The 15,291-nt window shown below is 44.5% G+C and overlaps 1 protein-coding gene across 5 annotated transcripts in view; it reads right to left on the minus strand.

Annotated features, from left to right (window-relative positions):
- The window catches only part of DNAH9 (dynein axonemal heavy chain 9), a 286,190-nt gene that overhangs the window by 84,969 nt on the left and 185,930 nt on the right, over window positions 1-15,291 (minus strand). For all 5 annotated transcript variants that reach the window (XM_081580689.1, XM_081580690.1, XM_081580691.1 and 2 more), the window contains one exon: window positions 1,736-1,996. In XM_081580689.1, coding sequence (XP_081436815.1) covers window positions 1,736-1,996 — 261 coding nt within the window. The remainder of the gene's footprint in view (window positions 1-1,735; window positions 1,997-15,291) is intronic.

The following is a 15,291-nucleotide window of genomic DNA, read 5'->3' on the forward strand; positions in this document are numbered from 1 at the left end:
ACTCGAGTTCCATCCCTGTGTTGGCAAGATCCCCTGGAGAGGGAAGTGGCAACCCACTTCAGTGTTCTTGCCTGGAAAATCCCAAGGACAGAGGAGCCTGGTGGGCTACAGTCCATGGGGTCACAAAGAGTTGGACACGACCGAGCGACTCATACTTCAACACCTTCAGTGAGAATGGCCGCTGAGTCCCACCCTCTCTGCCTTTAAGGGAGGATGGGGGGGGGGGCGGGGCATGTGTCCCTTCACATCAAGTCTAGAGAAAGGAGGGCTTTAAGGAGACCACTCAGAGAGCTTAATTGCAACTTGAGTGACACCGGACTGGGGTTCTAACTTACAGAAATCTACAGGGTGCAAATGGCAGGCTAGTCCCCTGACAGTGGAACTTGGGGGGCGTCTCCTACATGGGTGGCCAAAACTCTCAGAGTTCATCTGGAAGAAAGAGGCACAGGTGTCGTCCACCCATGGAGCAGAGGTGAGCTGCTGGCATGGCTCACTTGGCAAGGGCTGTCTGAGACTTGACCCCTGTGAAGGGGCAAGTGAGTAGCTAGACTCTCAGCTACTCTCAGAGGAACTGGTGGAGGGTCTGCAAAGAGATGACGTGAGCTTCCAAGTAAACATCAGCTTTCCTCTGTGATACCAACTCCTGATGACCCGAGTCTGTCTGCCCTGCTTTCCATCTTCCTCCCTCAGCCCCTCAGCCATGGTCATCCAAATGGGAAATAAAGTTAATTGTGAAAACTAGAAAAGGAAGAAGTACTAACCACAGGCATCTCCCAACACACAGAGTATCTTTAAAGGGAACCAAAATAAAACTCCCAATGAACATGTCTCAAGAGTCATGCTTGTTCCACTAAAAGGTCATGTGTATGAGCTGAATTTAGTTGACACAGTTACATGCTGTCGACAACTGAGTACTTGCCAAGTTTGATTTTGTAGGGTTTTTTTTCCTCTTACTTTGGAGACAACATCTTACTTTAGTCTCATATCTTAAACATTTTCGGAGGGCCTTAAGAGGCCTGCATACATGTGTGTGCTAAGTCACTTTAGTCAAGTCTGACTCTGTGCTACCCCATGGACTGTAGCCCGCCAGGCTCCTCTGTCCATGGGATTCTCCAGGTAAGAATACTGGAGTGAGTTGGCATGCCCAGATCTTCCCAATCCAGGGATCAAACCCAAGTCTCTTATGTGCCCTGCATTGGGGAGGGTTCTTTACCACTATGCCACCTGGGAAGCTTCAACCCAAGGTTTGAACCCAGCTCTCCTGTGTTGCAGGCAGATTCTTTACCACCTGAGCCATCAAGGAAGCCCTTAAGAGGCCTATGTGTCCTATTGCACAGAAGTAAAATGACCATGGACTGCATAGCCAGAAGGTCTCCGGGCCTGCATTTTGAAGATGTGAGTTCAAGTCTGATTCTAACATTGAGGTCTGTGACTCTAGGCCCTGGCTTTCTCATCAGTGAAGCGAGGAGGCTGGACAGTTGGCCCCTCCTGTCCTGATAAGTTTGGAACTCACATCTCTGGGATTTCACTGGTAGCCCATGCATCCTGACATATATTCAGTGTATATAAATGTCTGCTTGCTGAATGAATAAACCAGTGACAGCTGATCCCAGTCAAGCCCTCCTGACTGTACCCTTGTGTCCCTCGGAATACCAGTGTGATGGGCTGCCTTTGGGTCAGAGGAGAGGCTGCTCCTTCCCGGAGGGATGAGCAAGCACCCACACATTCCTCCTACCTTGTTGAGGGTGTTGAGGGCCGCCTGGGCTGCCATGAGCGCCGGCTCTGCCTTGGCCAGGTCTTCCTCACAGTCCTTTTGCTTCTGCTGCACCTCCAGCATGATGAGGGCCACCTTCCTCTCCTCCTCGTCGGCGATGGCTTTCTCTCTGCTCACCTTGTCTGTCTCCACTCCCACCACCTGTATCAGCTTGTCAGCATCTTCATTCTTCTGCCTCAGCTCCACTTCCTGGGTGGCCAGCTTGGCTTTCAGCTCATCCACCTGCAGCAGAGACACAGTATGTTTGTTCGGACAGGACCGTGGTGAGGGTCTGACCCTTCAAGGCAGGGAAGAACACCAGCTCCTGACGCAAAGGTGCAAAGCTGAGCTCTCAGCTGGGACCAAACTCCCTGACCTGGGAAAGGAAAGGAACCCTGGCCGCCCTCTTCCCCTCTCCTCTGCAGCAAATGTGGGGAAAGAGTCTGAGCAACGGAGGCCGTGAACTTTCTTTCTCCTTGATGTCCAAATGCCACAGGTGGCTTCTCACTGACATTGGTGTCTGTGTCTTGTAAATACCTCACGGGCCTAACATAACACTTTGCACATAATAGGGCTTTAATAAGTAACAGTTATCCTTTAATTGAATTTGGCCAGTCTGGAATGCACCAAGGATTTAGCAAACTATAAAAAGTGAGTGTCCACTGGGTATCCTGAAAGATGGAATATATGAACAGACAGTGGCTGGACCATAAAAGCAGAACTCTGACCTAGAACCTACAGCAACCTGCCCAGGAGACCAGCCCGTTATCTACAGCAACCAGCTCAGAAAGCTAGCCTACCATAAGTCAGACTGAAATGGAACAGGACCCTATGGTCCTTGCCCCCACAATGTCCTCAGCCTGCCTTTTGTTGGTGGAAAAACTAGCCAAAAAATAAATTTAATCAGAGAAGTGAGAATATGCACAAACAAAGGAAAACAGTTGAAGGAAACCAAATAATAATAACATAGTCATTAAACACAGTCAAGGACGTTTGGTTCCTTCTCAAGGGCTACAGATAATATTCTGAGCCATATCCTGTGTAGATACAGAAACCTCTATCAGGTGAAGAAGTCTATATAATGACCAGACTGTAGCCATGACATAAGCTGCCATAATTCTGAGAACTGGCCTCAAGGAAATGGGAATGAACTGACTTTGGAATTAAAGATTAACTGTACCTAATAAAGATGGCGCTGGTCACACCATTGATGACCAATTTCAAGTTGACTGTCAGAGCTGTGCTGTTTTTGCATGGAGTCCTCTTCCTCAGTCTACAAAAGCTCTTGCCCACTGACTGTTACCAGGTGGGGGAGTCAGCCTTTGGACAGATATCCACTCCCCCCACCACCCCAGTTGCTGGCATCCAAATTAAGCAAATTTTCCTTTCCACCAACCTGGCCTCTTTATTGGCTTTTGAGCAGCCAGAGACTGGACCTTGGTTTGGAAACAAGTCTACTGTCTAAGTAACAGTCCATGAAGACAGGCAATAACCTCTATAAGAATCAGTTCAAAATGGCCAGGACTTGATGAATAACTGAAAACTTTCTTAATTTTATCCCAATGAAGGACCAGAAATGAGAGAAATTCAAACACCCACCCCTAAACGAGATGCCCAGCTTCTGATCTGCCCTCCTCTGCCTCCCAATGGCCAACAGCCTCCATCTGGGAATGTCCTTTCTTCCAACTATTTAGCTTTCCCATTCCTCTGCTTGCTTTTATGTCTCTTGTTGTGGTTGCTCAGTTGCTAAATCGTGTCTGACTCTTTGTGATACCATGGACGTAGCCAGCCAGGCTCCTTGGTCCATGGGATTTCCCAGGCAAGAATACTGGAGTGGGTTGCCATTTCCTTCTCCAGGGGATCTTCCAGACCCAGGGATGGAACTCGAGCCCCCTGCGTTGGCAGGCAGATTCTTCACTGCTGAGCCACCAGGGAAACCTTTTATGTCTCTACCAAAGCGCAAATGATGGTGGCTGACTGCCTTGCTAGAGCAAGCTCTGAATAAACAGCCTTTGCTTGTCCTCATTTAGTTGGACTTCATCTATTCCCACAATCCTTGCAAGAAGTAGATGGCCAGGTTGAAGTGGAACAGCATGCATTCTGATGGTCCAGACCAGCTGTGTTCTCCGCCCACCTCTATGCTCATGTGCATTTGGGGACAATGATGGAGCAGTGGGAATACCGGCTCCTAGGAATCCTTCTATGTTCCCAATCAGCTGCGAAGAGGTGAATGGCTTTCTATGTGCTCAGTAGGGGGTGATGGTTCTCAGAATGTGGTCCTTGGATCCCAGAAGGTGGTACCTAGCATCAGTACCAAATGCAAAGTCTGGGGAAATGCAAAGTCTGGGGCCTCCCTGGTGGTCCAGTGGTAAAGAACCCACCTGTCAAAGCATGGGACATGGGTTCCATCCCTGGTCCAGGAAGACCCCACATGCTGTGGAGCCACTAAACCTGTGTGCTGCAACTGCAGAGCCCATGTGTTGCAACTACTGAAGCCCATGTGCCCTGGAGCCTGTGCTCTGCAACAACAGAAGCCACCGCAATGAGAAGCTTTCTTGCTGCAACTAGAGAAAGCCCACACACAGTAATGAAGACCCAGCACAGCCAATAAATAAAACAAAATAAATAAAATCTTAAAAAGGAAAAAAAAAAAAAAAAGAAATCAAGTTCTCTGGTCCACTCTGGACCTACTGAATTAGAAATTCTGGTGGTGGGGACCGCAATCTGTGTTTTAATAGGCCCTCTGGGTGAATCTGATGCCCACCTAGTTTTGAGAATCACTAGCCTAACTCATGGCCTGTTCACGTGCAAAGAGAAGACTCAGATCTATTTATTTATGGAAAGTAAAAAAAAAAGTCAATTGTATTTGCAATATGGCCCATAAACTTTACATTCCAAGATGACCTCTTGTCTCTCATTTTTCTGAAGTCTATTTCATGCAACCACCAAAGATTACTTCAGAGCTCCTAGAACATGTCAAACAGATTCAAATGCTTTATGCTGCAAAAATAAAATGGGGGCTTAGACATTGCCGATAATTCCCTTTTCATGGCAGATCAAAAGAAAAGAAAATGAAGGCAGAAGAAAAAAAGAATGTGCTGTAATTTTGTGTATATATAGAAATCGGAGACTTTGCTTAACCTCAGATGGAGGCCTGCTCCCTAGTACGGGTCTTGTATTCTTGTGTTGCAAGGTTAATCCCTTTCCATCTCCTGTTGTTCAGCTGCAGAGTAATTTCTACAAGGACAAAGATGCAATTGTAAATCAAAATGATTGAACCACATAATCACTCCAGTCAGCAAACACACCAGTAACTTTGTGTTCCTTTGAAAATCTTGGGAGATTTGAGAAAATTGAAGTAGGTTTTTGTTGTTGTTGTTATTGTTGTTTGTTTTATGGATTGCAGATTTGCCTTATGACCTCAGGCCCTGGGAAAATAATCACCAGTGCTGTGGATGGAAGCTTTATAACTCTTAAGCTGTGACATGTAGTGACACCAGGGGCCAGCCAGGCAGAAGTAGGCTGTAAATGCTCAGTCACTCAGTAGCGTCCAACTCTTTGCAACCCCATGGACTGTAGCCCACTAGGCTCCTCTGTCCATGGGGTTTCCCAGGCAAGAATACTTGAGTGGGTGGCCATTTCCTACTCCAGGGAATCTTCCTGACCCAGGGATTGAACCCATGTCTCCTGTGTCTCCTGCACTGGCAGGCAGATTCTCTACCACTGAGCCACCTGGGAAGCTCATCAGAAGTAGGCTACAGACAAGGCAGAACTCAGGGTCATTTTATGGCTCTTCTTCAGTAGAACAGGACATTGAAATAAGTGACTTAAATATTTTCTCTTCCCTTTCCCCCTTATTCAAAGCATTCAGGCTACACTCTGAGTTTCTTGTCACATAGACATTCCCACACTTGCATAGGAAGATTAAGAGGGGAGGTGCCACCAACACTGATGAGACCCTCTCCCCACAAGTATCAACCATATACGCTGACTCTGGGAGGTTGGCGGGGGCGGGGTGGGGGGGAACGCTGACTGAGTCCAGTGAGGGTAAGAGGGTGGTGGAAGATCCTCCCTTCTTCAAGGTCCAGGCACATGATGTTCAGAGAGAGGTCCCCAGAGCTCCAGAAGATGGAGAAGGAATCCAGAATAATCAGTCACAAATAACACTCCATCGAAAGTTGGAGGCCTAGAGATAGCTTCCTTCTTGACTCAGAATCCATGGAGTCACCAAACACTTTCTTTTTTTTTTTTTTAATCAAAATGAAAATTTAATGGTTTACATAACTTAATTCTGGGGCTATGCTGGCTTCAGGTACAGCTTCATCCTAGAACACAAATGACACCATGTCTCTCAACACTGTTGTACTTTAAAGTAAATACATTTTTAGTCAGTGACTCCCATCAGGATGGCAAGATGATGGCCAAGAACTTGGGATTATATCCTCATACCTCCAACCACAGAAAGTAAAGGAAGAAAAGAATCTTAGAATTAGTATCAGTATGCCTGAGTCAATCACTTGAGGTCATGGGTCCATACCTGAAAGAAACTCAAGACCAAATGTCTCTCAGACCCTATGCCTACATTACAAATCCAATCCTAGAGCCAGGGATGAGGTCAAAACTTCCAACAATTTCTGATATGAATTTGGACTTCAAGTAGGCTTTCCTCTTAGATACAGATATTTTCTGTCTAGAGCAGACATCTGTTAGATTTGTCTGCCTAACAATAATAATATAACAACTAATAATAATATGAAAACTATGTTCTGGTAACACAACTTGGTTTTCTTTTGGAGACCTCTCCTTTGCAAGTCCTTGTATTTTGGGTGGGGCCCAACTTCAATGGTTGTCATGGATCTTGGTGGTCAATGAGAGGGTCGATGTTATAGATTGGCTCAATATGGGCAAACCAAAGCCCCCAAAAGCTCTCTCAGAGCCAGCCCAGGAACTTGGCTGAAAATATTGGAAAAGAAGGAAAGCAAGGACTTCCCTGACAGTCCAGTGGTTAAGAATCTGTCTTCCAAAGCAGGGACAAGGGCTTGATCCCTGGTTAGGGAACTAAGACCCCACATGCCTCTGAGAAACTAAGCCAGCCCACCACAACTAGAGAAGCCTGAGAGTTGCAACAAACACCCAGAGCAGCCAAAAAATACAATAAACAGGGAGCAAAGCAGACAGAATACTTGTCTGAAGTTTCAGAGCCATGGGGGTTGCCTGCCTGAACAAGGACATCTAGTGAGTATCTAACTCCAGTCCTATCCATGTTAAACCCTACCCCTCACTTTTCAGGGAAATGAATTCATCCACTCCTTTTTATTTTGTTTTGTCTAACCAACTTCAGTTGGATTTCGGTTAGTTGCCATTAAAAGGGTTCTGATAAACATCTACGTAATCTCAAAATTTTCTTTCCTATTCTCCCTCCCTCCCCTCCTGCACTTTCCACTTTTTCTTTCTCACTTGCAAACAAAAACGTCTTGACAAAACATCACCATAAATTTTAACTGTCAGCTCCAGGTGACTTGAGGTTATTTTAAACCCCAGGGTAAACTGAATTTAAAAGTTTCCGAGTCATACATATACATGTATTCATTCTCCCCCAAACCTCCCTCTCATCCAGGCTGCCACATAACACTGAGCCGAGTTCCCTGTGCTCTACAGTAGGACCTTGTAAGTTATCCATTTTAAATATAGCTGTGTGTACATGACCATCCAAAACTCCCTAACTACCCTTTCCCCCTATCCTTCATGCTGGCAACTGGCTGAGTCTCTTTACTGTTCACCTAAAACTATCACACATTGTTAATCAGGTATACTGTAATATAAAACCAAAAGTTAAATAAAATATTAAAAAATAAAGATTTCCAGATAGATTTGTGGATTAAATCCAACAGTCCCTTTTTCTCATGATCGCACCTGAGTTAAACACAGAATTGAGGTTGATAGTGAGACTCCAGTCAGGGTGGGGGGCTCTGATTGTGTCAAGACAGAGAACTGACTGCCCTCCAAAGACTGAGTTTGTAACATGATATGATCAACTCAACCTGAAATGCAAGGTTCTTAAAGGTTCTGAAATGCAAGGTTCTTAAAGGGAAAAAGATGGATCCAGGGCCAAGTTAAATTCAGCTACTGAAAGAGAAAGTTATATTCTGACTAGCTGAGTCAAAGCATGAAATTATAAATCTAAAGTCTGTTTAGCTTTAGGTTAACTACACAATTGTTAATTATTGTCATTACTACTACTTCTAATACTACTTGTTGCTGTTGAGTCATTCAGTTGTGTCTGACTCTTTGCAACCGCATGAACCAGATCCACCAGGTTCCTCTGTCCAAGGGGCTTTTCAGGCAAGAATACTGGAATTGGTTGTGATTTCCTTCTCCAGGGGATCTTCCTGACCCAGAGGTTGAACTGTCTCCTACATTGGCAGGCGAGTTCTTTCCATTGAGCCACCTGGGAAGTAACTGCTAAATAAATCTGGAATCTGTCTGAGCCCAAGCTGTGAGATCCATTTAGCTTACTCCTACCAGATTATGTGCACCAAAAGCTATAATAATCAAGGAGAAGATACTATAGAATATATTAATAACTCAAGTCATCATTCTTTTACCAAGATTATGGTGATATATACTTCAGTCCTTTTCTATCAAAGGAATAGTTCCACCTGAAGGGTTTATATCCAAATTAGGCACCTCAGATCATTCCATTCAAAAGACACATTCTCCATCCCCTCTCTGAGCTTGTAGGTGATTTTTGAACCTGTTTATTCATTTGCCTATCTATCAATCTACTTATCTATCATCTACCTAGCTATTCATTTATAGATCACCTACTATGTGCCAATAAATCTTGATTTCTACCCTTGAAGGACTAATAGCAGTATTTCACGATGTATGCAAGAGAAGAGACATAATGCAAGAATGAATTCATGACAGTGTAAATCAACCATACTTCAATTTTTTTAAAAAAAGGATGACTAATTCAAGGAACATAGAGAAGGGAATGTACACTGCTCAGAGCTTAGAGAGGGCTTGTGGGCAGGGGGAAGGAAATTTTTTTAGGTCCTGACAGTGATAAGTTGACAAGGTAGGGACATATGTGAAGATACAGAGATGTGAACAAACTGTGGAGAGAGAGAGAGAGAACTATTTGAGGACAACTTCAAATAGTGCTGTTGGACTTCAGGGTGCAGTGTGATTAAAAAGAGGAAGAAGAGAATGGAGCTATATGCAATTTTAAAAGTTCTGGAAAAGTTTAGAGAATCTGAATGGCAATGTCTAAGATCATGAAGGCTTACTCAAGTGAATACTCAGATTTGAGGTTTGAACAAAGATCACTTCTCTTGCATACATCGTGAAATACCGCTATTAGTCCTTCTAAGAGCAGGAGACAGGTTGGTCTGAAGCTGTGCTGTCTAGTTTGGCAGCCACCAGCCACATGTGGCTAATAAGCACTTAAAAAGTACTTTAAAATGTAGCATTTTTTATAATAGCCAGGACATGGAAGCAGCCTATATGTCCATCAGCAGACGAACGGATAAGGAAGCTGTGGTACATATACACAATGGAATATTACTCAGCCATTAAAAAGAATACATTTGAATCAGTTCTAATGAGGTGGACTAAACCAGAGCCTATTATACAGAGTGAAGTAAGCCAGAAAGAAAAACACCAATACAGTATACTAATGCATATATATGGTATTTAGTTAATCGGTAAAGATAACCCTGTATGCGAGACATCAAAAGAGACACAGATAAATAGAACAGAATTATGGACTCTATGGGAGAGGGTGAGGGTGGGATGACATGGGAGAATGGCACTGAAGCATGTAAATTATCATATGTGAAACGAATCACCAGTCCATGTTTGATGCATGATACAGGGTGCTCAGGGCTGGTGCACCGGGATGACCCGGAGGGATGGGATGGGGAAGGAGGTGGGAGGGGGGTTCTGGAAGGGGAAAACATGTACACCCATGGTGGATTCATGTCAATGTATAGCAAAACAAATACAATATTGTAAAGTTAAAAAATAGATAAATAAACTAATTAAAAAAAAAAAATGTAGCATTCTACTTGGTCTCTCTGCTTAGTCTCCCTGACTGTATTCTGGCAGCATTACAGGCAGAAAGCATTTAAAAGACCGCTTGTCTCAACTGAGATGCCCTGTAAGTATAGTTATATACATGAGCTTTTAAAGCCTTATAGAAAAAAAGGGAAAGTATTTTATGAGGGATGTTTTTAAACAACATTTTTCTTACATTGATTACATGTTAAAATGATAATATTTTGAATATACTGGGTTAAATGAAATTCTACTAAATTATGTGATAAGTTATATACTATTAAAATATATAATTAAAATAAAATCCACTTCTTTTATACTTTTTTTGATGCAGCTACTAGAAAATTTAAATTTGGACTTTTTTGGGGGGGAGGCGGTATTGCACAGCTTGTGAAATCTTAATTCCCCAACCAGGAATTGAACTCTGGGGCCATGACAGTGAGAGCACTGAGTCTTAACCACTGGACCATCAGGGGATTCCCCAGAAAATTTAGATTTGCAACTATGACTTGCAGGCTATTTCTATTGGGTAGTGCTTGTATAGAGTGCTGCCAGAATACAGTCAGGGAGACTAGGTAGAATGTTATTAATTCATTAAACAAATATTTATTGAGTGCCTGCTCCATCCAGGCACTGTTGTAGGTGCTTGGAATACATCAGCAAACAAAATAGACAAGGATCCCTTTTCTTACAGAGCTTGAATCCAACAGGTGGAGACAGACAGCAAAAAATAAACATAAGTAAATAATATAATATGTCGTTGCTGTTGTTTAGTCACTAAGTTGTGTCCGACTCTTTGTGACCCCATGGACTGCAGCCTGCCAGGCTCCTCTTTCCATAATTTCCCACGCAAGAACCCTGCCATTTCCTTCTCCAGGGGATCTTCCTGACCCAGGGACCAAATTTGAGTCTCCTGGATTGGCAGGCAGATTCTTTACCACTGAGCCACCAGGGAAGTCCATATAACACGTCTGTTGTTGTTTAGTCACTAAGTTGTGTCCGACTCTTTGTGACCCCATGGACTGCAGCCCGCCAGGCTCCTCTGTCCATGGAATTTCCCAGGCAAGATACTGGAGTGGGTTGCCATTTGGGTAAATCCTATGGGGGAAAGATAGAGTAGAGCAGAAGAAGGGGCTCAGGAATGGTGTGGGGGCTGCAATTTTAAATGAGGTCATAGGGTAGGACTCCTTGAGAAGGTGACATTGAAATAAAGAATTGAAGCAGATGAGAGAGGAAGCCTTGGGTATGTTAGAGGGAAGAGCATTTCAGGGAGGGGAACAGCCAGTGCAATGGCTTGGAGTGTCTGAGGAAAGAACAGAGACGCAGTGAGGTTCGAGGGGGCATGCCTCAGGGACGGGGCAGTAGGAGATGAGATCTCAGAGTTAACAGGACAGGGTTGGGAAGGAGACTCAGTGTAATGAGGGAAATAGGGGCCATTTTAGGGTGTGGAGCAAAAAAGTGACATATCTATGCTTTAAATTGATCACTCTGGGACTTCCCTGGTGGTCCAGTGGTTCAGAATCTGTCTGCTAATGCAGGTGACACGGGTTCGATCCCTGGTCTAGGAAGATTCCACATGCCGCAGGCAGCTAAGCCAAGGTGCCACAACTAACGAGCATGTGTTCTAGAGCCTAGGAGCTGTAACTACTGAGCCTGCACGCCCTAGAGCCCATGCTCCACAATAAGAGAAGACACCGCCACGAGAAGCCAAAGCACCCCAGCTAGAGAGTAGCCCCTACTCACTTAAACTAGAGAAAGCTCGCATGCAGCAATGAAGACCCAGTGCAGCCAAAAATAAATACATAAATAAACAAATAAACTGAGCACTCTGGCTGCTCAGTCGATGACAGACTATTCGAGGGAAGCAGACGAACTAGTGAAAGGGTATTGTGGCTACCCGGGAGAAAAGGTGTCAGTGGCTCAGATCGGGGTGGTAGCAAGAGGTGCAAGGCAATGGCATTCTGGGCATCTTTTCAGCTAGAGCCAACTGTGATTTTCTGAAGCACCGGGTGTGGGTAGTGAGAGAAAGAGAGATGTGAGCAGAGTCAGGGGTGACTTTGAAGATTTTGGCTGAGGCGAGAGGATGTGGGTGAAGTGGGCTTGGGGTGGGGAAGAGACTTGAAGGTTCAGTTTATTGAAATAATCCAGGTAAGAAGTGCCTAAACAGGGGACACAGCGAAAGGCGTGCCTCTGAGAGGTACTTGGAAAACCTGTAGAAGCTGTTAAGGCTTACGTGTGGGCAGTGAGGGTAAAGGAGGTGTATAAAATAACACTGCAGTTTCTGGGGTAGGTAACTGGGTAGATAGACATATTATTCATCGCAGTAGAGAAAATAGAAGGAGAAGAAACAAACATGGGAGGACATGGGAGGACTCTCCACTGATGGTAGGCAGAGAGAGCTGGATTCACCTAATGGTATAATCAGGCTTCTTCGTATTAAAGAGATTGCTTAAAGCAGGAAAACAGACTGTCTTTATTGTCTGCTCAGACACCCAGGGTTGGTACAAGATAGAACACTGGGTGCTGCTCTGTGAATGTCCCATTGCCGGTTCCCCAGCAACACTCCTTTGTGTAGACTGATCAGCAATTCCCGGAGGAGAGATGGGTGTTTTGCAGAACAGGGAGGAGTGGGGATACAGGATGTCCTGAGGGCACCATCGGTGGGGCGGGGGGAGACAGGAAGAGGAAGAGGTGAGAGATGGCAAAACCAAATCTGGTAGCACTGCATTCTGGGAGTCTATCTTACTCTGTTTTCCAGAGGCTCCGAGATGGAGAGAATAAGAAAGTGACTGGGGTGAGAAGACACTATATTACTGCAACAGAGGTGTGACTTAGTAAGCTGCTAGGGATACTGTGTACATCAAGCCGCTTTGAACTGGAGCTCTAAGAAGGAGTTTTGGTTACAAGAACACTAGTAGAAAGAGAGCAGCATTGCAGATAATAGTCACACCCCATTTGTTGACAAACATTGAGTTTGAATAGATCTCATCATGCCTGCAGGTAAACAAAGGGGTAACAAGGGGAGGAATAGCATCTAGAAGACCAAGAGGAACAATGTAACTGAAAAATGACCCATGACTGGATTTAGAAAAGACATCAAGAAAGCTGTTTGGCATCATCAGTAGAATGGTTCCTGTAATATATGGTTGCAGAAAAATAGGCTGAAATACAAAAGCAATGTTAGAAAGGGAAAAGGATGAGATGAGGAAGGTCTGTGGGGATACTGAAAATGTAATAGCACAATTAAAGTCTTCACTGGAGGCGTAAGAAACAGAAGCAGTATCGCCCACAATTAGATTAGTATCACTGAGGATAAACTTCCTAGAATATAGAGGAAAAGGCCAAAGGGAAGGAAAGCAATGAGAAGACAATAGACATGAAGCGCAAAGAACCCATCCAGTTCATCACTGCTCCTGCAGGAAAGGCCCGACCAGATGAGCAAAACCTCATCACAGGAGGAAAATCGCCTGAGCGGAAAAATCCTATGTGTATAGATTGCAAGGACTGACTGCATCCCACTGAATAAACTGCTATCCTTTAGATATATTACATATATGAATTGAGAAAGTGAAGTGGAGGGCTTCCCTGGTGGCTCAGTGGTTAAGAATCCACCTGAAAATGCAGGGGACATAGGTTTGATTCCTGGTTTGGGAAGATCTCACAAGCCTTAGAGCAACTAAGCCCCTGCCACACAACTACTCTGCCTGTGCTCTGCAGCCCTCGCTCTGCAACAAGAGAAGCCACTGCAATGAGAAGCCCGTGCATCACAACTAGAGAAAGCCTGTGCACAGCAATGAAGACCCAGTGCAACCAAAAATAAATAGATAAATAAGTACAAATTTTAAAAATTAAAATTAAAAAAAATTTAAGAAAAGAAAAAAGAAAGTGGAGACAAAGGACAAATCAGGAGGAAGTTCAACAGAGCTATTCTGAAGGCAGAGTTCTAAAAAAAACGACAGTAAATGAAAAGTTCAGAAACATGCAGAAACATGCCATGCTCAAGAATTAAATTGATAACAGTGCTAGTTTAATTGTGCAAATGCATGAAATTCCACCACCTTAATGAGAGGCCGGGTCTGCTGCTGGTAAACAGAGCACAAAGAGGGGCCATCGAGGGCCCAGAAGTATCTGATGGGCATGGGCAAGGCAGAGGAGGTGCCAGAGTTGTCCCCAGTTCTCCAACAGTAAATTAACTGAAATGGACTTGTTCCATTTGGAAGAGTAAGTAGAAAAATAAAACAAGGACAGGATGACAGGGGCCTTCTTCTGAGGTATAACCACTTAGGAGCATAGAGGGAAACAAACAACATGAGACAGGGTTTGTTTAAGAAATTTAGTTCCAAAGGCTCTTTGGTAGATAACATCATAAGATGTAAGAAATGAAAGAAAATTGGTTTAACCCTGCAACCATTGCTCCCAGCCATTCAATTCTTCGGATTTTGAAGATGAAGAGACTGTGGGTAGGAGAGGAAAAGAAAGTAGAGAAAAAGGAAGATGTGATAAAGAAAAAAAGAGAACATTTCCAGGGATTCTAGTATCTCTGAGAGGGAACCTCCCAAACTGAAGCTGAGGATGTGCACTTCCTCCAAGAGTGGGTTTCGCCCAGCCTCATGGGGAGGCAGGAAAGACAGGACCAAGCATTTAGGCAGAGTCATTGTCATCTGGAGAAGACTCTTGAGAGTCCCTCGGGCTGCAAGGAGATCAAACCAGTCAATCCTAAAGGAAATCAACCCTGAATACTCATTGGAAGGACTGATGCTGAAGCTGAAGCTCCAACACTTTGGTGACCTGATGTGAAGAACCAGCTCATTGGAAAAGACCCTGATGCTGGGAAAGATTGAGGGCAGGAGGAGAAGGGGTGGCAGAGGATGAGATGGTTAGATGGCATCACTGACTCAACAGACATGACTCTGAGCAAACTCCGGGAGATAGTGAAGGACAGGGAAGCCTGGTGTGCTGCGTCCATGGGGTCACAAAGAGTCAGGCACAGCCTAGCAACTGAACAACAACAACGTCACCTCTTTGTTTTGCTTTTAATGAGGCCATGATGCTTGCAGGAGTGGCATCTAAAACAGAAACCCTGTAGCATCTGAGCAAGGAAATCGACCATGAAAACTGTGGAACACATGCAAATAAAAATGCAGGACAGGAGTAAAGAAGGAGACATAGAGAATGGACTTGTGGACGCAGTGGGGGAAGGAGAGTCTGGGACGAATTGAGAGAGTAGCATTAATGTGTATACACTACCATGTGTAAAACAGATAGCTAGTGGGAAGCTGCTGTCTAGCATAGGGGGCTCAGTTCGATGCTCTGTGATGATCTGAGGGCTGGGATAGGGAGTGGAGTGGAAGGGAAGTTCAAGAAGGAGGAGGTATATGTATACATACAGCGGATTCACATCATTGTACAGCAGGAACTAACACAACATTGTAAAGCAATTATATTGCAATAAAAACACAGCAGGTTGCTGATGACCC

Source organism: Giraffa tippelskirchi, chromosome 3 (assembly GCF_054371585.1).
Source record: "Giraffa tippelskirchi isolate mGirTip1 chromosome 3, T2T-mGirTip1v1.2.pri, whole genome shotgun sequence".
Taxonomy (NCBI): domain Eukaryota; kingdom Metazoa; phylum Chordata; class Mammalia; order Artiodactyla; family Giraffidae; genus Giraffa; species Giraffa tippelskirchi.